We start from the raw sequence: 23,454 nt of genomic DNA, 5'->3' as shown, positions 1-23,454 counted from the left end.
ATTTGAGCACCTTGGGGGTTTTTCATGCGCATTGGAGCATTGTGGGCTTTGTTCACACGCATTGGGCTTTATTAGTGATTGTTCACACGTGAGAGGTGTGTCACACGCATTGGCGCATCATTTGAGCTTATTCACATGTGGTGCGAGTTATTTGTGCTTTACTATTCCTTATTCACATGCCACAGCGCACTTTGTGCTTGTTCATACACTTTGGGTTTTGTAGACTTTGTTCACACGCTTGGAGTTGTGTTGAGTGGTGTTCACATGCAGTTATGGGTCTTTCTTACTATTTTTATCCTTCTTATGACCAACACACCATGCATCATCTTCGTCATCGATATCACTATGATAACATCTCAGATCCTGATTGTAGGAGGGTCGTGCATGCATTGTCTTCATAGCTCTACGCTTGTTATCACAAGTTGCCACTTCGTGTCAGGGAGCACATCTCATTTGCAGCATTCACACATACCTTCGGCACATCAAGGCTTAGACCTCTAGATCTTGACTCATCGAGTTCTCGTTATTATGAGGTGGCATATTCATGTCATGGTTGGTTGTTCGAGCTTGAGAGTTTGGTGCCTAGCCATTAGAGGCATTTGTTAGATGAGGAGGAGATTCATGCCAAATTTTTTTGGAGTGGATTCTACTCTTAATCACAATTGTTAAGCTATTCCTTGGCTCAATGCAGTGAAATCTAAGTCTTCTGGGCTCCAAAATCATACAAATCATTAAGAAACCATGTTTTTTTTCTCTTCCGAGATATGAAACTAGAATGCCCTAATGCAACAAGCTTCAAATCAAGATCAAAAGCAACAAAATTAACACATCCAAGACTCTAAAACCATATATTTTTTGGAGTGTGACATCCTAATCAACATTAGCCAATACTGATGATCGCAATAGCTTGGAATGGATGGATGAATGGAGTTAAGCCTTATGCTAGTCCCCATTGGTGGTACCAAATATGTTCATGTCAAGAGCTCACCTTAGCCTTGTTGAATCATGTGTTGTTATGCCTTGCCTTAAAGCTGCACATTACAACTTCCCGATGTGGGTGCGCTAGCCACTCCGTTGTCACACCAAAATGCTCCTTTGCCACCAATGGGGTGAAAATTAAGATCTCTATGCATAGATGGAGACAAAAAGAGAGAGCCTTCGCAATGGTTCTCTCTTTCACAAAAGGTAGGGAAAGAAGAGGAAGCTAATGTAATAGGAAAACTTATAAACAAACCTATCTAGCAAGCATCCATCAAGCATGCAAGGTTCAATAAAGCACAAGAAAGTGCAAGAATAGGGGATAAGGGGAGCTTGTAAGTATTCTATTGCAAGGGAATGATTGTGTATTGCTTAATGTAATGCATGTATGCATGTATGAATGTTGATTATACATGCCTTTACGTTGCGCTGTGAGTGTTTTTTGATTAACACAGTGTGCTTAACCCATTGACATGGCATATACTTTAAATCTATGGATGCCTTATTCTTCTATGCACACAGATTACAGATTATTGTGGATTTTAGGCTGCGCATAATCTCTCTGATTTCCCTTTGAGATTGATATAAGAGTCCTAGTTTTCTTGGTCATCACGGGCTTATAATTAGATTTAAGCATAAATAGCCTCTTGGCTTCTTTAATCTCAGTCATCCATGGTTGACTGTTTGTGGTGGTGATTCACTATCAATAATGGATCAAAATAGTCCTTATCTGGTCTAATTAGACGATGGAATTTCTATATATGTTAATAGCACGCTATTAAAAATGCATGTATTAAGCTTTTCAATCTTTCTCTGAATTCTTGAAAGACATTTCAATCATATGGGTTATTTTATTGTATTGAGTTTTTTGGTCTTTCTCTGAAGTCTTGCTAAGATACACGATGTGTATAGTTGGGAAGGCTTGAACAAATATACATGTTCTAGTTTCTGTTGATACCATATGATTATGATACTAAGATTATTGGCAGGTTTACGGTCATTAATCTTTGCATATTAAATGGGACCTCTATTAAACATCATGTTTACAGTTTCTAACATGCTGATGGTATATAATCTTGAGCTATTATACCTGGACATGCATTGGTTTAACACCACGAATACATATTGTCAACTGTGCCTTTGTTTATCTGGTTGGCGGGGACATATACAAAGGATAGCTCCCGACTGTCTAAAGTAGAAATATGAATTATAATGTTTTAAACCTATATGCAGGTCTAGTACACAGGGCTAAGTAGAAATATCATGAATTTTTGGATACAGCTGACTTACTTCTCATTTTCGATCTATGAATATAAAAAGAGAGAGAGTGAATACCCATTTGGGATTACTCTCTTAAGCTATCACTATAGGCACATTCATGGTCTATGAACAAAAGGATATAGCTCTTAATCTATGTAGCTTGGGCTAGGACTATGTATGCAAATCTTGCCTATACATAGAAAAACACATACCTATGTGTGACAGGGTAATACCCTATTATAGCGTAAATTTGAGGCTATTTTGAGTGACATCTATAACACATGATAGGCCCTAAGACACCTGTAATACACACACGAGCTAAGGATTGGTTTGTTTGTTTGGATGGATGCAGGTAATAAGATTTATTCTCTCAAAATATCTATAGGTTTATGCTCTACGCCAAATGTTTTCAAATAATGGAGTCACTGGCTCCACTTGTAACATGATTATTGTATACAAATCTGCTGTTATATAATCATGTTTAAACATTTTACTAGTCAAGTTGGATAAGGTTCTTGGATTTTTCTAACTGTTGATGTAGAAGACTACACACACACACACACACACACACACACACACACTCATATATATGTACATACATATATTCATACATACATACATATATCTATATATGTGTGTGTGTGTGTGTGTGCGCGCGCGCGCGTGCATGTGTATATTATGCATGTATGTGTATGTACATGTGTACGTGTGTATATGTGTGTGTGTACATGCACACACACATACAAACATACACACACATTCATGCATGCACTTGTGTGCACATACACATACATACACACACAAACATGTGTGTGTGTGTATGAATGTGCGTATACACATATACGTACACACACAAACATGTGTGTGTGTGTGTGTGTGTGTGTGTATATATATATATATATATATATATATATATGAACGTGCGTATGTATGTGTGTGTGTATATACACACACGCATGCAGATACACAGTGCTATGTGACACACACACACACACACACACACACACTCACTCACACATACATACATACATACATACGCACATGTGTAGATATATGTATATTCATACGTACATATATATGTACGTATGTATACATACATACATACGTATGTACACACACACATACATATATGTGTACATATACATACGTATGTGCATACAGACACACACACACACACACACACACACACACACACACACACACACACACATATATATATATATACATGTGTGTGTGTGTGTGTGTATAGAGAAAGAGAGAGAGAGAGAGAGAGAGAGAGAGAGTGTGTGTGTGTATAGAGAAAGAGAGAGAGAGAGTTTTTAAAACTCTCTCATCACAGGCCATACTAGATGTGAAGAGTCATGAGTATACTTTCATTTGAAAGAGTCAAAGTAAAGGAGGTCTTAAGCTATTGATTTTGTTAGCCTTTTGTATTTTGCACAACATAGTGAGTGTATGGACAACTTAGGTAATGAATACTTTTTAACAAAATTATGATTGATCTCATGTTTTCTTTGTTGCCCTTCAAATTTAGTTCATCATCAATAATTGGATTGTTTGGATGCAATTTCAATTATTCATTAGAACTTCCAAAACATCAATGCTCTATCAAAAATGTTTGTTGGAGTAAGACAAACTTTGTTCTTCAAATCATCTGCACCATATTGCATGTAAATTTCTATTCCCATTGAAATATCTTCAGCACTAATATTATGTGACACATTTTTATAATGAGGCTTATCAATATCTTTCATACAATAGCCTATCATACCATGAAATGTGTGCATGTTCTTCTGCCTTAATGCTCTACACATTACAATGCCACCAATGGGATTATTCTTATCCCATCCAAGATACTTTTTGATGAGCTTATTAACTGTAATTATTGACTTTGCATGAATTCTAATGACCATTTGATAGTGTTAATGGAAAACTGTGCCTCCTCTTTCCAATGAGCAACTACCAGCAAGGCATTCTTTAGTGATAAAATCATGAAGATTATTTAGTAATGCTTCATCAATGTCACTACCACCTAATGATATTGTCACACTTAGCTCAAGCACTTTCAAGTTAACATTAGATTGATCAAACTTTGGATCTTCATTAGACAACTTCTTAGGTCTACCACAATTTTTCTTAGGTTCTATGCTTGAAACATCATTGCTTTCATTAGTTGAATTTATAAATTTTCCAGTCGTTGTTTCTCTTGCTCTTTTTTTCATTTTTGACATTTCACTACATAAAACAACAAAAAAGAAATAAGTTAGAAATTTACAATTTTCAAAATATAAATACAATTTACATTTTTTCAAATAATAAAAGAAAATTTCATAAGGAAAAAACATTGATGTTGAAAACCTATATGCCGCTTATGCACAAATCAAAACTGCAATTAAAAACTACCATTCACACAGAGAACCAATTAAGATGGGCAAAAAATGAAATTGCAACCGCACAGCCGGAAGACGAGGAAGTGCCTGTGGTAGGGAGGAGGAGACGGATACAACTGGAAGACTAGGAAGTGCCGGCGGGTAGGGAGGAGGAGACCGATACAGCCGGAAGACTAGGAAGTGCATACGGTAGGGAGGAGGAGACAGATATGCGGTAGGGAGGAGGAGACAGATATACCTTCATACAGCCGGAAGATGAGGAAGTGCCTACGGTAGGGAGGAGGAGATGGATACAATCGGGAAGAGGAAGATCGCGCACAACCGTTTGAAATAATAATGCAATAATTAATAAATAAATAATAATATTACGTAAGGTCAAACCTTACTAACACAAATCTTAATAACGCTCAATTAATTAATGGAATTTCTTTTTCCACTCGTTGTAGGCCCCTATTCATTGTAGATTATTTGGTTTGGAATCTTGCTAGCTTTACTCCCTTGCTGGATTGGATTACAAGGGTCCAAGCATTCAAATTAGTAAAGCTCGAGGGCTTGACAACCCTTGTAAAAACTTGTATAAGAAGGAGGAGGGTAAGGCCGCAAAGTCGAGGAAATCTCTCTCTCTCTTTCTCTCTCTCTCTTTCATCCTTGCTTAAATTTTGGGAGATTGGTAGCAAACATTGGCCAATTAGGTCACTAATTGCTTACTTAAGTGCTAGTTTTGGGCACGTTTACTAGGTTGACAAAACCTCTCAATTTGACTCTCAAATATAATTAAATTATAGAGGTTTATTTTAAACATTGGCCAATTAGGTCACTAATTTGCCTACTTAAGTGCTGGTTTTGGGCAGATTTACTAGGCTGACAAAACCTCTCAATTTGACTCTCAAATATAATCAAATTATAGGGGCTAATTTAAAACTAATCATCACTGATATTTAATTAACAAACTACTGGTTAATGATTATTGATTCACTAGCAAATAAGCCAATGTTTAGAACGATTATTATGTTTTTCAATGATTTTGAGCCATAAAATCCAATATTATTGGGTTTTATTAATTTCTACTTCAAGAACAATTAAACATTAATTGCTCTCTCTATTGCGTAATTTGCTTTATTTTGGGTTAACCCATTAACTAAAAAATTATCACTAATTACGTGTCATAATAATAAAATTAAGATTAATTAATATCATTATAGTTTATTATTCACCTTAAGTAATTTATGGTTAATTATATGGAAAGCAAAGGGAAGGTTAAAGGCAAAGTAAAAATAATGAATTTGTAAGATAATGGTAATCGATGCAATGCAAAAATAATGAATTTGCTAAGGCAATGGTAAGAATTGATGCATTAATTGGGATTTTTTTATTTGTGAGATTAGTTACTGAACGAAGATGTCGTTGGGTAGGCTTGAACCCAGGACCTCCCTTTGAGGGGCCAGGGTTGCTACCACTTGTGCTAGAGCCCATTGACATAAGTTAAATTGGGATTGTTATGCATACGATTTAATATGACTATAGACTTTGGCATGTTTGCATGCGTGATTGTAATTGTAAAATATTATCATTTTCAGACCACAACTTGGCTACATATATTAAACAAGCAAATAGAATGCTCCGAAACAACTTTGAAGCGAATGTCCACCACATAAGTACCACTATATAACACGCTATGCGACTCTATGCAGCTCACTATTCTCCACTTTCACCATTGCAAGTGCTCTACGTTTATGTGAAATGGCCACGGTCCCCTGAGATTATAGCTAAGGGGAGACTTGTGCCACCTCTTTGCCATGCCTTGTGTATAGTCTTTTTTGTCGCACTCACACACACATGCACTTAATAAGTATAGCAGTAGCCATAACAACGAACTTCATCGACGATTGATATTAGTTAACATGTTCATGTGTAATAAGTTTGTGAGAGGATTTTTATTATATTATATGTATTCAATAGATTAACAATTACTCTCCAAATTACTAATTAATAATTTTTATTTATCACTCATTGTGTAGAAATAAACTCAAAAATCGAAGGCATATTCTCTTAGCTTCTTTGGGTTTTTGTCTGTTAACAGCAATGCCTAGATCGCCATCGCCGTCCCCTTCAAACAAGCCAAGAAGGAAACCTTCTCCGTCTCCACCTTCGGGAAGCCATCGCCAATCAGTAAGGAGCAGGCGGAATCGCAGAAGCCGTTCGCCTGATGTTCGCCCACGCAGCAGCAGGTGTGTCAAGAGAAAGAAAAAAAACTCCTCATTACAGCATGCATAAACCTGTCTAGGAGGATTTTTTCAAACCTTCATAAGCTTTATATTACTCTAGGGTTTCTGAAACCCCCTTGCACTGGCTTGCGATGGTATGTTTTACGGGTTTCTTCCACGGCCCTGCCATGACTCTTCACCTTTACGAAACACGTTTTGTCTGCAAGCTATGTACAGTAGAATGGCCCTCACCACATAGAAGAAAAACATGTACACCATAATGATGATGAAATCACGATGATGATGGTGAATACGTGATGATGATGGTGAATACATGGTGATTTGATGATTGGTGCGCCCCCCTTTTGGAAGGAATGTTTTTCCATACCCTCATCTGCATATGCTTTGGCGAAACTGGTAAAACTTTGTTTTAACCACATATAGGAGTCGTAAACTTAATCCTTGTATTATATACGATGAAAGAAGGTACAAATAATGGTTTGAATTACAATGAATAATCAAAGTGCTCATCTCAGCTTCACTTGCACAATCTTTCTTGTTTAATTAAACCTTATAAAAATGACCCATATGTCGGTTCATGCGCATGGCCATTGGTCGGCCCAAACTTGCTGTCCATGATCTGATGTGCCTGCCTGGAATTTCCCATGATGGTGTGCGACATGTTTTTGTTAGAAGTCATCTCCAGTCTATTTTTATACACCAGGGCCTTTGTTGTGGGTGTGCCCGCCCTTATGAGGTGTTTTCTCATTTTTCCCCCCACTCTCCGTATTTTTTCCCACTTTTTCCTATTTTTATGTGACATGGGAGACAGTCTAGTAGTGGCAGGAGGACCTTGAACCTGGCCGACTGCATCTGTGGAGATTCTGGAAGTGGCCGACTGCACTGCATGAGTCGTGGGACTTCTCCGATGCTGGCTGACCCACTCTGCTGCTGGCCGACTGTGATTTTTCAGTCGTGGAGGTTTTTTGTGTCCAGTCGACTGTCCAGTCGGCTGTCCTCAGACACAGATGTGGGATCGTGTCAACGCCAGGGTCCGTTCATTTATCTTTCCCAACTGCACACCGGAGGTAATCAATCATGTAAAGCATATGACGCTGGCCAGAGGTATATGGCAGTATTTAGCCTCTCTTTACAACAGGGTATCGTCCATGAAGAGGATTTCCTTGGAAGTACAGATGCGGGTTATGAGCCCTGCAAAGTCGGCGACGGCCTTAACTGGCCAACGGTTGAAAGGCCGTAACACGGGCAAAGAGAAGGCTTCGTCGAAGAAGTCTTCTGAGAAGAAGTCCTTACTGACCGCCGCGAGAAACTAAAGGCAGAGAGGACCTGTAATGATTGTGGCGAGAAAGGCCACTATTGGAGGTAGTGTCCCAAGCGGAAGACCGAGAAGGGTGAAGATTCCTCAGCAGCAATCATGAAGACTCCGGCTTTTGTGCACCTGGAGGTGTGGAACCGATGTTTCATTTTCTTCAGGGCAGGCAGGGAGGAGATTGGAGGACTCTCCGCAACGGATTCTCGGGAGTGGATTCTAGATAGTGGTGCTTTCAGGCACATGACTCCTTCCCATTCCGGTTTACAGTATCTCTGCAGGCTTTTTGGTCACATTCTTATTGGGGATACATCCACTATCCCAGTTCACAGTGAGGGCAGGATCATGCTCTGATTGTGACTAAACTTTGCAAGAATGTGGGGGTGGGTCTCTTCCACATGTTTGCAAAGTTTGGTCCCCATCGGAGCATGTTTGGGTACGATGGTATATAGAAGGCCCGGATTTTCCATGGCCTCTTAAGCACCAAGAGACTTGAAAAATCCGCACTGGGCGCTAATTACCAATCCAAACATGCTCTGATTGTGACCAAACTTTGCAAGCATATGGGGGTGGGTCCTTCCCACATGTTTGCAAAGTTTGGTCCCCATCGGAGCATGTTTGGGTATGATGGTATGTTACACGCGTCTATCTCTCTCTCTCTCGTGCTGTGATTTTCTGCACTGTGTTTTGCTCTTGTGTTCCCAGATCTGGTTATCATCTCCGCTGCGTATTCTGAGTTTTTGCCCTACTTGACCAATCTTCTTGGTGCCTGTCTGCCCTGTTGTCCGGCGTGTGTCACTAGCCCAAACATTTCCCAATATGAAAGGGGTGTGGTGGACTCTAGGAGTCTAAAGTACAAACTTTGGGAATGGGGGATTATCTAGTACAAAAGGTCTACCGCTTGAAGCTTGGGCTAGGTGCTCGAGATGGTTTCTTGGACCTAGAAAGTGGCATTGGAGCTCAAGTATCAAGTGGAAAGCATTTATGGCGAGCTCTTGAGGATTTAGGAGAGATCTAGTATTGAAACATGGTTTTGCATGGTGCTCACATACATTTCTAATAAGGTGGAATACAAAGGCAAGCTTCTAGAATCTAGGAGGGTTACTATTTTTGAACAACCCCCAATTATCTAGTACAAAAAATCTTGTGCATGAAGCTTGGTCGAGGCGCTCAAGATGGTTTCTTGGACAGAGAAATGGACATTGGAAAGCATTTATGGCGAGCTCCGGCAGGACTAGGACTGTGGATCAAAGCGAAACAAGTGGCCTCACACTTGTCTCCTCAGCTCTACACTTGTCATTATAGCTTTTACTTGCCATTCTAGCTCGTGAGTCCCAAATCTATAAATTGGAGCCCTTTCTGCTCATTTAGGTAGGCTCTATTGCCGCAAACTAGCCTCTACCATGTGGGCAACTCTTCTCTATTCATGGTGGTTCTCTACTCCAAGGCTATGGCTCTCTACCATCGTTGCAGGCTGCTTGCTCTCTCTCTCTCTCTCTCTCTCTCTCTCTCTCTCTCTCTCTCGGGCTACTCATGAAGTATACTGGCTGTTAGGGACTGTTTTGAAGGCTTCCATTGTGAAGAAATATTGACGGCAAGGGTATTTGATCATTGTATTATGATTTTCAGCCATTGGGCATTTGTCCTTTGAATTGGTTATATATGGACAACCTTTGGGCACTTACTATAGCAATTGGGCATGTATTTTAAGCCATTGGGCACTTGCTATTGCTATGGGGTATTGTATCTCAGCCATATCGTGTCAAGTGGAACGCATTTATGGCGAGCTCCTAAGGATTTCGGAGAGATCTAGTATTGAAACATGGTCGTACATGGTGCTGACCATAGTTCATGTCTACGTTTCATACTGCCATACGTCAGAGAGAATGATAGGTAGGATAAGGTATGATTCAGCTCCTGGTGGAGTTTCATATGTGGCCTTAAAATTGGGGCTTTATATGCATGTGGGAGTTAGGACTTATTGACACTTGAAAGTTGAAAGTTGAAGGCTGAAAACTTGAATGTACATGGTACATCCTATGTACTATTTGTACTAATAAGTATGTGCAGTACATTGGTATAGTGTAGGGTTTTTTCATAGTATAGTGCCCACTGCCCAACCTGAGGTCCAGGTTCTTTACAGCCTGAGCCTAGTGCCTATAGGGTGCAGACCAGCCACGGTGTCACTTTCGGCTAGAAGGTCTCAAATTTTTTATTTTAAAGAGAGCAAGATTGATAGGCCAGTTTCATACGCTGTTTTACCGTACGCTAGTAAACGTTTGCTTCACCAATCATACGAGTATGATATGAACCATTGTGTTGACATACATTTCTAATAAGGTGGAATACAAAGGAACACACTCCTAAAATTTGGGAGGGTTACTATCTCAGATGGAAATTCTGTTCGCATCATTACGTCTGTAAGCTAAATAAATGGGGGGACTTGCTGAAGCACCTTTGACAGGATGTCTATGAGTTGAGATATTTTTAGAGATGAAGTTTATGGGAGGGACCATCTCTTAAATTGGGACGTGTGGCAAGATTGTGACAAGTGGCCTCACACTTGTCACCTCAGCTCTACGCTTGTCATTATAGCTTTTACTTGCCATTCTAACTCATGAGAGCCCCAAATCTGTAAATTGGAGTCCTCTCTCTTTATTTAGGCAGGCTCTATTGTTGCAAACTAGCCTCTACCATGTTGGCAACTCTTCTCTATTCTTGGTGGTTCTCTACTCCAAGGTTATGGCTCTCTACCACTGCTAGAGGTTGCCCTAATGCTGGCTACTCTCTCTCTCTCTCTCTCGGGCTGCCCATGAAGTATACCAGCTGTTGGGGATTGTTTTGAAGGCTTCCATTGTGAAGAAATATTGAAGGCAAGGGTATTTGATCATTGTATGACGATTTTCAGCCATTGGGTATTCATCCTTTTAATGGTTATATATGGACAACCATTGGGTACTTGCTACAACAATTGGGCATTCATCCTTTTAATGGTTATATATGGACAACCATTGGGTACTTGCTACAACAATTGGGCATGCATTTGAGCCATTGGGCGCTTTTATAGCAATTGGGTATGTATTTGAGCCATTGGGCACTTGCTGTTACTATGGGGTATTGTATCTCAGCCAAATGGGTTCATGGATAGCATTATGGGCCTATGATTCAGCCATATGACAGCGTTATGGGCTTATGATTGGCCGGTTCCACACGGAATATACATATTCTTGGCATTTTTGATGGGGCTTTTTGATGACAGCCTGTGTATATGAATTTTTTATAGTTGTATGTTGATAAATCTGGAGCATGTGCTCCCCCAAAGCTTGTACATGATATTTTTTCATGGGTAATTGGCCCATTTCGGCCTCAGTGTGGTGTCAGATGTGCACATCTCTCTTTTACAATTTTGTGGAATTAAGTGACAAACTCATGAGCGCCCCAAATCTGTAAATTGGAGCCCTCTCTCTTCATTTAGGCCGGCTCTATTGTTGCAAACTATCCTCTACCACGTTGGCAACTCTTCTCTATTCTTGGTGGTTCTCTACTCCAAGGTTATGGCTTTCTACCACCGCTACAAGTTGCCCTAATGCTGGATACTCTCTTTCTCTCTCTCTCTCTCTCTCTCTCTCTCTCTCTCAGGCTGCCCATGACCAGCTGTTGGGGATTGTTTTGAAGGCTTCCATCGTGAAGAAATATTGAAGGCAAGGGTATTTGATCATTGTATTATGATTTTTAGCCATTGGGCATTCATCCCTTTAATGGTTATATATGGACAGCCATTGGGTACTTGCTACAACAATTGGGCATGTATTTGAGCCATTGGGCGCTTTTACAACAATTGGGCATGTATTTGAGCCATTGGGTGCTTTTATAGCAATTGGGTATGAAACCGATCCCGTCAAGTGGGAAAGACTCCGTTGGACATCCACACGCTTAATAGCACAACTTTAAAACCACAAATTTGAAATGGAGAACTTTAAAACAACTTGAATTTAAATGAACAAAAATGGAAAGATGGACACCAGCACTGGGGCCGGAACGGGCCGACCCCCCCCTCAATATATGATATATTTATTGGGAGTATTTAATGAATACAATGCTCCATGGGTTCTGAGAACCAGATAATGTCCATGTACATATGAAAACAGTACCAAACAAATAGGCTCGGATTTCGATGAAGAAAACTCGAAGCAGAACGACCACTAGTGTGGTCCAATCTCTACGGTCCTGTGCTTTCACTGGACTCCACGGAGAGCGCCTCACTGGTGTTCCGAGACCACGCACAAACAGGCGCTCTCGTACTAACGCCTGGCTCTCCCGATCTCAGCACCTTTGGACCGAGGTTCGCCAATACAGCTTGGACAACCCGGCACCGAACGGGTGTGGCCGTAGAGGGATGAATCCCTTATCAGATTTAAACATATAATACTTTACTCAAATCTGAAAATCACTTACTTGTATATGGTTGATAGAAAACCAAAACTTGTGGTGTTTGTGTAGACTATGAAGCCACCCTTGTCGAAGAAAGAGTTGCCTCAAGTAGTAGCATCAAGACAAGCACCACCACGAAGGGTACAGCCGCCTGCTGTGAGAGAAAAAGTATCCACTTGCAGGAAGGATAGAGACCTGGCTGCTGTGTGGAGGAGCAACCTGCTATGAAGAAAGATGCCGCCTGGCTACAACAAGTGCAGCCACCTTATAGAAGGCACAGCCTCCTGTATGGAGAAGGGATCGCTTGCTTGGGAAGAGGAGTAGGCGCCTGCAGGAGAAGAGGAGTAACCCACTGAAGTTGGTCACACAGTCGCCTGCAGAAAGAAGGCAGCGTAGCCTTGTTATGAGGGGCAGTCGTTTGCTGGAAATGGGTACACATCCACCTGCAAGGGGCAGCGCAGCCTGGCTGGAGATGAAACACACAACCTGTAGAGTAGGCAGCCATCAGCCTTATGGTGCAGTCGCCTGTATGGAGGATGAAGCGCAGCCTCAAGAGAAAGGCCGCCTGTTGCTGCTGATGGACACGGCCTGCTGGCTGTATGCAGAAACGCAGCCTTGCTGGTGGTGGTATGCGCAGCTTGTGAGAAGCCGAAGCGCTGGTCGCCGGTTGTTTACGTAAGAAGGAAGCGATGGGTGATGAAAAATCAACGCCAAGAAGATGCGATGGATTCTACGCTTGAAGGGGGCCCTTTTTTTAATAAAATTGAAAGTGGAGTTAACTTAGGTGATACCCACGCATGCATGTGGGGGATTAGTGGGGGTAGGTGACCATGCCCACCCCCACACTCACTTAAAAGTGAGGCTCCCCACCTTGGCCCCTAAGTGGGTGCCCAAAGGGGGTGCCCACTTTTAAATAAGTGTGAACCCCTAACCTTATAAAACAAAGGGGTTAGAATATAAAACATTAAAACAACATGTACCATATACTTACCACCTGTTCACATGCACTGAAACTTGTCAGAATACAGGGCAGACTTCACGACTCACTGGCAGGCGTCCCCGCTCAGTAAGTAACACGTCAAGCAGGCAAACACACAAATACATGTCATGCGAAAACAGTTTCAAGCATGCAAAATATGTGTGCATGTGCAAATAGTAACATGGACATATCTCCCGTTCATGGAACATGTACAAAATATCTGTCGGCACAAAACTGGCACGACATAAAAACATAAAAACCTGGTCTTCCTATGGAGTGACAGTCCCATAGGTAAGACACAGTTCCAGGCACGAGTTTCCCTATGGTGTGACAGTCCCATAGGTAAAACACGGCACGAATACTGGCTCTTCCATGGCGTGACAGTCCCATGGATCGAACACAGTCCAGGTCATACACGGGTGGCACTGGTCTGGCTCCCGTCCATACGACACCATCCTGCTAACACACGGGTGGCACCAGTCTGGCTCCCGTCCATGTCAACAAAATACTGGCCTCTTCACACGAGACACCAGCCTGGCCTCAAGTGAACGAGACGCAAAAACTAGGAATGGACCAAATGGTCGGCCAATTGGTGACATCCCCCCGGGCTTCTAAAGAGTTGACCTCAACTTAAAAGCCTCAAGATATGCCTGCAACAATTGCGGATAATCTGCAAAATAATCTTCATTTACCCATTTGGCATCAATAGGCAAATAATTCTTAAACTTCACAAGGTATCTCCTGGAAAGCTTTCCTGCAGGTAGCTTTCTCTCCTTGTGAAAAACAATCTGTTCTGGCTGGAGGATCTCCTTAAGCTCTTCAATTTCTGGCGGATCTTCTGTGACAGGCTCATCAGGATCTGGCCCCACATATTTCCGAAATAGACTCACATGAAAAGCATTGTGAATCTTCCAATGACTAGGTAGAGCAAGCCTGTAGGACACTTCATTGATTTTGTGAATCACCTTGAAGGGTCCATAATAGCGAGGAGAAAGCTTAGGATATGATCCTTCTCGTCCTGGCCTCTTCCGAAGCCTAGCCTTCTCAAATTTCAGCAATACCCAATCACCTTCTTTGACTTCCATGTCCCTTCTATGCTTGTCAGCAGCCATTTTATGCTTATCCTGAGATCTTGCAATGGCTGTCCGCACCTGACCAAAGGCAACATCTAAGTCACGAACATATTCATCAGCTGCAAAGATCTCATCCTTGGTACGAAGGATGGGTGGCAAGACCACTCTGCCATAAATAGTCTCAAACGGAGCCTTTCCTGTGGAAGCATGGATTGTATTGTTGTAGGCAAACTCAACAAGTGGAAGATACTTCTCCCATGCACTCTTTTGATCTGCTACATAACATTTCAACAAATCCAACACTGCTGAATTTGCAGCTTCACTTTGGTCATCCGTTTGGGGATGATAAGCTGATGAAAATTCAAGCTTAGTACCCATATTATCAAACAAAGCCCTCCAAAATAGGCTTGTAGTCCTGGGATCTCTATCCCCAACAATGGATTTAGGCATACCATGATGCTTGAAAATGTTAGCAAGAAAAAGCTTTACCATATGATCAGCTTTGATGGTTTTCTTGACGGGCAAGAAATGAGCTTGCTTGCTAAACCTATCCACAATAGTCCAAATAGCATCATTCCCATGCTGGGATCTAGGCAAATCCATAATAAAATCCATCGTGATACTTTCCCAAGGTTGCGAGGGAATAGGCAATGGCTGAAGCAAACCTGGAGGCTTTTGCCTATCAAATTTCACCTTTTGGCAAGTGATACATGCACGCACATAAGCCTCAATGTCTTTACGCATGCTTGGCCAAAAGAAATACCTCTGAATCATGCGAGTAGTAGGCATAATACCTCTATGACCAGCATATAGTGGAGCGTGACATTCGTCCATAACCTTTGAACGCAAATCCTTCACCACACATAGACAATTATCCTTCATGAGATAACCCTCGTTGATAACATAAGAGGCATGTGAATGACCAGCCATCAAATCAGTCCATATATGGCAAAAATCAGCATCCAAATGATACAAAACTCTCATAGCAGATAGATCTCCATGAGAGGCCACTGAGACTGCAGCAATATAAGGCCTCCTAGATAGTGCATCGGCCACCACATTTTTCTTTCCTGGAGTATGCACAATCTGAAAATGAAACATGGAAAGAAAGTTTGCCATTCTCATCTGCTTCTCTGAAAGCTTAGTTTGAGATAGAAAGTATCTCAAGCTTTGATGATCTGTCTTGACTACAAATTCAGCCCCAAGAAGGTAATGTTTCCAAATCCTTAAGGCGTGAATTACAGCCAAGAGCTCTTTCTCATAGATATCCATATGAAGCTCAGCATCATGCAAACGACGGCTCTCGTATGCAACTGCATGCCCTTCTTGATTTAGGACAGCTCCTATGCAATCGCCACAAGCATCACATTCAACCACGAATGACTTGTGCAAGTCAGGAACAATCAATACTGGACCACATATGATCGCATGCTTGAGCTGCAAGAAAGCATCCTGTTCCTTTGAAGTCCATTTGAAAGCAGTTTTCTTCTTTGTGAGATCATGTAGAGGAGTGGCAATCATAGCAAAATGCCTTATGAAACGCCTGTAATACGAACATAATCCCAGAAAACTACGTACTTGATGTACATTTTGCAATTCGGGCCAATTCTGAATAGTCTCGATCTTTGCAGGATCCATTGTAACTCCATCTTTGGATACAATATGTCCTAGATAATGAATCTCTGAAAGGAAAAACTCACTTTTCTTGGCATTGACGAAAAGTTTATGCTTCCGCAACTCTTCGAACACTGTGACCAAATGAGTTATGTGTTCCTGCTCATTCTTGGAGAAAACCAAGATATCATTAAAAAGGTCTCCTGTAAACTTGCGATGGGTTCGGAATATCCTATCCATCATACGATTAAAGGTAGCAGGAGCATTGGTGAGACCAAAAGGCATTACCAAGAATTCATATAATCCGAAGGCTGTCCTGAATGCAGTCTTATGGACATCTTGTGGCACCACGCGTATCTGGTGATAACCACTCTTCAAATCAAGTCTGCTAAAGCAAGCTGAGCCATCAAGCTTATCCAAGATATCATCAATACGTGGAATTGGGAATCTGTTCTTGATGGTAAGCTTGTTCAAAGCTCTATAGTCCACACACATACGGAATGATCCGTCCTTCTTTTGAACAAGAAGCACAGGAGAGCAGTAAGGTGAGGAACTGGGCTGAACCAAACCTTTCTCTAAAAGCTCGTTTACCTGCTTCATAATTTCTTCTTGTTGTGCGGCACTCACTCGGTATGCGGGTTTGTTAGGTGGAGAACTACCTGGCACAAGATCTATGCGGTGATCTTCGGGCCTTTGGGGAGGTAATTCACCTGGCAATGAGTCAGCAAAACAGTCGTTGAATGCATGAAGAAAATTCAGCCTATCATTAGACATAGCATCCACATTTTGATGATTTGGCACAAGACTATCACGCACAAAAACCAAGTACGCTGAAAGACTCTTTTTCATTGCTTTATTAATTTGGATGTGTGATACAACTGGGATAGAATCCCCTTCTTTGCCAGCATCAATAAAATGCATGCAGCCTTTATGCATAAAAGAAATCATATTAGACTTGTAGTCTTTGCGGGGCTCAAGCCTATGATGCCACGGCTTGCCCAACAATACATCACATCCATTCAGAGGAGCAACTAAGAAATGCTCATTGTCAAGGTAACCCTGTATATGGATACGCAACTTCCCAATCAAAGGGGTAACCTGCACCTCTTTACCAATAAATGCAGCTTCGGCTTCAATCTGAGGTCCCATGTTTTCAACCTCAATACCCAATGCAGCTGCCATTTGCATAGAGATGAAATTGTCAGTTGCACAATCATCAAACATGAATAGTGCGGGCTGATCCTTGATTTGCCCCCAAGCCTTGCAAACCATACGCTTTTTTGCATCATGACCTGTATTACCTTGTACATCAGGAACTGCATGAACATTTGCTTTGGTGTGCTTGTCCTCGTGCTTTGGTTTGCGATCTGGGCATTGTCGGAACATGTGGTCTTTGCTACCACAAGAAAAGCATTTTCCATCCTTAGCATATTGCTCTCTTTGCTCCGGGCTTAAGCCGAATTTATTCTTCCTTGGGCCCTGTTCTTTTGATGTGTTATTTTCAGCTTTACCACCCTTGTAGGGCTCCCGGAAGTTCTTTTTAGGTGGCTGTCCACCCTTTTGCTGATTTGGGACAGCCTTGTCCTTCCCCTTGGAACCTCCTTGATCCTGCTTGATCTTGAGCACCAATTGCTCCGTAGCAAGGGCAGAAGCTGTGAGTTGTTGCAATGTATGTTTTGGGTGCAATTCAATACCTGATCTATATGCTGGTTGCAATCCAGAACGAAACTTCCTCTTTCTTTCATCCTCAGATATTAGCATGAAGGGAGTCACTTCCAGCAACACTTTCCAGAATTTGTTAACATACTGTTGCACACTCTCATTATCTTTTTGTTCCAGCCTATCCCACTTTTGAGTGAGAGTTTGCTCTGCATTGGGTGGCAAGAACTGAGCATAAAATCTATCTTTGAATTCCTTCCAAGTAGAGATGGGATCCTTGGTGATCTTTTCAGTGATCCACCAATGGATAGCAGTGCCTTTCAGAAACATGCTAGCATGGCGCACCTTCGACTTTTCTGTGAAATCCTCATCACTAAAGGCAATGTCAAACTGTGCCACAAACGCTAACACCTTAGAAGCATCATGTTCACCATGAAAGACATCAAATTTGACAGATTTATCACCTGCTTTGAACTCCTTGAGCTTCCTGGCATGAGGCTCATGATCTTCTCTTTTTCTTTTCTCCTTATCCAACGGGGTAGCCCTATCTGCATGGGCTCCATGGGCCGTCATAGAAGCTTCATGGGGCACGGTGGCATGTGCTCCACGAACTCGAAGCTCAGATGCATGTGACTTACTTGCATATGGCCTGGTCTCTCCATGAGACAACTCAGAAGGCAAAATTTTTCTGGAAGCAGACCTGTCACCATGAGATACATATCTTGCATGCATGTGACTTTCGTGCCCTCCATGAGCACTGGCATACATATATCTGTCAGGCTTAGTGCCTTGGGGAGAGGATGCATGTCGAGAGGTGACAGTCACCTCTTCCTTTTGCATAAAAGATTTCAGCCTCTGGGATGTAGGATCTCCATGCTTCAAACGAGGTGGATTTCTGAATTTCAGTTCTCCGTCATCCCCCTCTTTGATATCACCTTTGCGAAGGAGATAGGCAAGTGCCAACTCCCTTGGTTTCTTGCCCACTTCACGAGCCATTGATTCAAAAGTTACATCAACCATAGCATCAGCCTTCCTGGCTTCAATAGCACTTTGTAGATGGGGATCTTCATGCAAAAACTTTAATTCTTGCTCTTGAGCCTGCAAAAGTTTTCTCATATGTTCCATTTCAGCCCTCATAGCATCAGGGTCTTGTTCAGGCATAACTGTCTTTCCTGGAGACAGTTGACCCTTGGATTCACTATCAAGAACCCTTTCAAGGGGCTTGTGTCTACCACGCAGGGCATTAGACCCACGAGAAGCACTAGATGGACCCCTCGAATTTGGTACTTCCCAAGGGTTGCCTTGGCTGTCCATTGTGTTCAAAGTTTGCTAAAAACGGGATGTCCAGTACACAGGTTCGTTTCCCCACTAGGAAGAGGGAAACAACCGTGCTCTGATACCAATGAAACCGATCCCGTCAAGTGGGAAAGACTCCGTTGGACATCCACACGCTTAATAGCACAACTTTAAAACCACAAATTTGAAATGGACAACTTTAAAACAACTTGAATTTAAATGAACAGAAATGGAAAGATGGACACCAGCACTGGGGCCGGAACGGGCCGACCCCCCCCTCAATATATGATATATTTATTGGGAGTATTTAATGAATACAATGCTCCATGGGTTCTGAGAACCAGATAATGTCCATGTACATATGAAAACAGTACCAAACAAATAGGCTCGGATTTCGATGAAGAAAACTCGAAGCAGAACGACCACTAGTGTGGTCCAATCTCTACGGTCCTGTGCTTTCACTGGACTCCGCGGAGAGCGCCTCACTGGTGTTCCGAGACCACGCACAAACAGGCGCTCTCGTACTAACGCCTGGCTCTCCCGATCTCAGCACCTTTGGACCGAGGTTCGCCAATACAGCTTGGACAACCCGGCACCGAACGGGTGTGGCCGTAGAGGGATGAATCCCTTATCAGATTTAAACATATAATACTTTACTCAAATCTGAAAATCACTTACTTGTATATGGTTGATAGAAAACCAAAACTTGTGGTGTTTGTGTAGACTATGAAGCCACCCTTGTCGAAGAAAGAGTTGCCTCAAGTAGTAGCATCAAGACAAGCACCACCACGAAGGGTACAGCCGCCTGCTGTGAGAGAAAAAGTATCCACTTGCAGGAAGGATAGAGACCTGGCTGCTGTGTGGAGGAGCAACCTGCTATGAAGAAAGATGCCGCCTGGCTACAACAAGTGCAGCCACCTTATAGAAGGCACAGCCTCCTGTATGGAGAAGGGATCGCCTGCTTGGGAAGAGGAGTAGGCGCCTGCAGGAGAAGAGGAGTAACCCACTGAAGTTGGTCACACAGTCGCCTGCAGAAAGAAGGCAGCGTAGCCTTGTTATGAGGGGCAGTCGTTTGCTGGAAATGGGTACACATCCACCTGCAAGGGGCAGCGCAGCCTGGCTGGAGATGAAACACACAGCCTGTAGAGTAGGCAGCCGTCAGCCTTATGGTGCAGTCGCCTGTATGGAGGATGAAGCGCAGCCTCAAGAGAAAGGCCGCCTGTTGCTGCTGATGGACACGGCCTGCTGGCTGTATGCAGAAACGCAGCCTTGCTGGTGGTGGTATGCGCAGCTTGTGAGAAGCCGAAGCGCTGGTCGCCGGTTGTTTACGTAAGAAGGAAGCGATGGGTGATGAAAAATCAACGCCAAGAAGATGCGATGGATTCTACGCTTGAAGGGGGCCCTTTTTTTAATAAAATTGAAAGTGGAGTTAACTTAGGTGATACCCACGCATGCATGTGGGGGATTAGTGGGGGTAGGTGACCATGCCCACCCCCACACTCACTTAAAAGTGAGGCTCCCCACCTTGGCCCCTAAGTGGGTGCCCACTTTTAAATAAGTGTGAACCCCTAACCTTATAAAACAAAGGGGTTAGAATATAAAACATTAAAACAACATGTACCATATACTTACCACCTGTTCACATGCACTGAAACTTGTCAGAATACAGGGCAGACTTCACGACTCACTGGCAGGCGTCCCCGCTCAGTAAGTAACACGTCAAGCAGGCAAACACACAAATACATGTCATGCGAAAACAGTTTCAAGCATGCAAAATATGTGTGCATGTGCAAATAGTAACATGGACATATCTCCTGTTCATGGAACATGTACAAAATATCTGTCGGCACAAAACTGGCACGACATAAAAACATAAAAACCTGGTCTTCCTATGGAGTGACAGTCCCATAGGTAAGACACAGTTCCAGGCACGAGTTTCCCTATGGTGCGACAGTCCCATAGGTAAAACACGGCACGAATACTGGCTCTTCCATGGCGTGACAGTCCCATGGATCGAACATAGTCCATGTCATACACGGGTGGCACTGGTCTGGCTCCCGTCCATACGACACCATCCTGCTAACACACGGGTGGCACCAGTCTGGCTCCCGTCCATGTCAGCAAAATACTGGCCTCTTCACACGAGACACCAGCCTGGCCTCAAGTGAACGAGACGCAAAAACTAGGAATGGACCAAATGGTCGGCCAATTGGTGACAGGGTATGTATTTGAGCCATTGGGCACTTGCTATTACTATGGGGTATTGTATCTCAACCAAATGGGTTCATGGACAGCATTATGGGCCTATTATTCAGCCATATGACAGCTTTATGGGCTTATGATTGGCCGGTATCCACACGGAATATACATATTCTTGGCATTTTTTATGGGGCTTTTTGATGACAGCCTGTTTATATGAATTATTCATAGTTGTATGTGGATAAATCTGGAGCGTGTGCTCCCCCAAAGCTTGTACATGATATTTTTCCTGGGTAATTGGCCCATTTTGGCCTCTATGTGGTGTCAGATGTGCACGTCTCTCTTTTACAGTTTGTGGAATTAAGTGGCATATGTATTAGGTTGTGGCCAATTTAAGTGTTTTGTGAAACCCCTTCGGCCCCCCTTGGAGTTGCATTATGGCAGTCTATACTGTTGCTAACTGCCTTGTACCTGCAGGTGGGTCACAGATGTTGCTTCATAATGAACATTCATCTGTATTGTGCAGTTACTTAAATTTATGATAGTTATTGCACATAAAAAATTGTACTTTGTATTTCAAACTGATTGTTTTAACATTTGTTTCAGGTGCAGAACTCGATCCCCATCTGACAGGAGGTCAAGAAGATACAGAAGTAGGAGCTTGTCGAACTCTAGGTCTTGGAGCCCAAGTCTGGTTACTTCTGCTAAGAGGCATTCACATGACAAGCGTGGAAGAACAGAGGATTCAGGGAAGAGAAAGTGAGTATTCAAGCACTTTACTGCATCAGTGTAAAAGGTAATGAGTTATGCACCAAGGATCTACAAGTATCCCCTGGTGCGCAGTGTGGTGGGCCGGAGGGGGGGGGGGTTCAATCCTGAAGCATCATGGAGAGCATCAGCACCTAACCTTCATAAGTGGTTGGATGCAGGCAACAGAAAGAGGCTGAATTGAGACTCTTGGAAGAAGAGACAGCAATGAGGGTAGAAGAAGCTATCAGAAAGAGAGTTGAGGAAGCTCTTAACTCAGAGGAAGTGAAACTACGAATCATGAAGAAGTTTGAAGATGGCAAGAAGAGGTTGTTTGAGAATGTGCTCAAACAACTTGATTTGGAAAAGGCAGCAGCTCTTGATGAGGCCAGGAAAAAGGAGGTAAGGCTGTACTGGAAAGGTAAACTCTTTTTTTTTTTGGCAATGTCCCCAGAATGCTTTGGGTTGTCTCTTATCATTTTGATTACAGGAGCAAGCACGGAGAGAGAGAGAGGAGCTTGATCGAATGCTTGAAGAGAACAGGCGGAAGATAGAAGAGGCCCAGAGGAAAGCGGCGTTGGAGCAGAAAAGGGAAGAAGAAGAGAGGTTCCGGGAACAAGAGGCTCTGCGTCAAAAGGAGGAAGCTATGAGAAGGAAGAAACTTGAGGATGATATTTTGGTGCTAGGGAAGTCTAGTGCCCGTCCAGAAATGTTTTATCCTCATGGTTTTAAATAGACCAGAGTTCTGTTAGTTGCCATGAGCGACATACTATAACATGGGTTCTTTGTCACCCAATTACATGGAAGTGTGTTGCAAATTGGCTTTTCCTGCTTTGTATCAAGGTATGGTAACTGTGCTATAAAGCAACAAGCACAAAACAATTAGTGATTAACACGATAGTCGAGGAAAGCTGATTACTTATAGTGGGCAATTTTAAAGTAGTAAAGGCCTTGATGGAGACTACAGAGGCGACAAAGGTAGTGCTCCCATGAGTACATCAAAATCCTAAAGAGCAAATTCATGTCATTGCCCAGAATGTTTTTAAATAAAGCAGCTGATAGTCTTGAAAGGATGGCAACTAAGGTGTGAGCATCAATTTGAGAAGAGTTGACAGAGATTTACCAAATGTTGCATTACCCTGTTTAAGTGTGGAGATGCTTGAAGCAAAGATCCATGCGAGTAAAACAACTTCAATGTCCAAGGCCAAGCTGCAAGAAACTTAAGAATTATGATGGAATAAGAGGCACCAATATTTTGGAGAACTTCCTCTATATATTACATTCAATTTTTCAA

At 42.5% G+C, this 23,454-nt stretch overlaps 1 protein-coding gene across 2 annotated transcripts; it reads left to right on the top strand.

Moving 5' to 3' along the window:
• The first annotated feature begins 6,667 nt into the window (after positions 1-6,667).
• Positions 6,668-23,082, top strand: LOC147605595 (uncharacterized). Of its 2 annotated transcripts, none has more exons than XM_086793373.1 (4): positions 6,668-6,856; positions 22,020-22,172; positions 22,343-22,562; positions 22,651-23,082. In XM_086793373.1, exons 1-4 carry the CDS (start codon positions 6,711-6,713, stop codon positions 22,894-22,896), a joined length of 765 nt encoding a protein of 254 aa, XP_086649499.1. In that variant the 5' UTR covers positions 6,668-6,710; the 3' UTR covers positions 22,897-23,082. The 2 variants fall into 2 exon arrangements, with proteins under 2 accessions (XP_086649499.1, XP_086649500.1); XM_086793374.1 differs by lacking the exon at positions 6,668-6,856 and adding an exon at positions 6,888-7,249.
• The last annotated feature ends 372 nt before the right edge of the window (positions 23,083-23,454 follow it).

The sequence above is a fragment of the Cibotium barometz genome, chromosome 59 (assembly GCF_041138505.1).
Source record: "Cibotium barometz isolate CiBa-2024 chromosome 59, ASM4113850v1, whole genome shotgun sequence".
Lineage (NCBI taxonomy): Eukaryota > Viridiplantae > Streptophyta > Polypodiopsida > Cyatheales > Cibotiaceae > Cibotium > Cibotium barometz.
This window is presented reverse-complemented; position numbering and strand designations above follow the sequence as displayed.

Coding starts and splice junctions, on each gene's coding strand:
- LOC147605595 (XM_086793373.1), top strand. CDS start 6,711: ATGCCTAGATCGCCATCGCCGTCCCCTTCAAACAAGCCAAGAAGGAAA. Junction 6,857..22,019: donor GTTCGCCCACGCAGCAGCAG/GTGTGTCAAGAG, acceptor CATTTGTTTCAG/GTGCAGAACTCGATCCCCAT. Junction 22,173..22,342: donor GAGGATTCAGGGAAGAGAAA/GTGAGTATTCAA, acceptor GGTTGGATGCAG/GCAACAGAAAGAGGCTGAAT.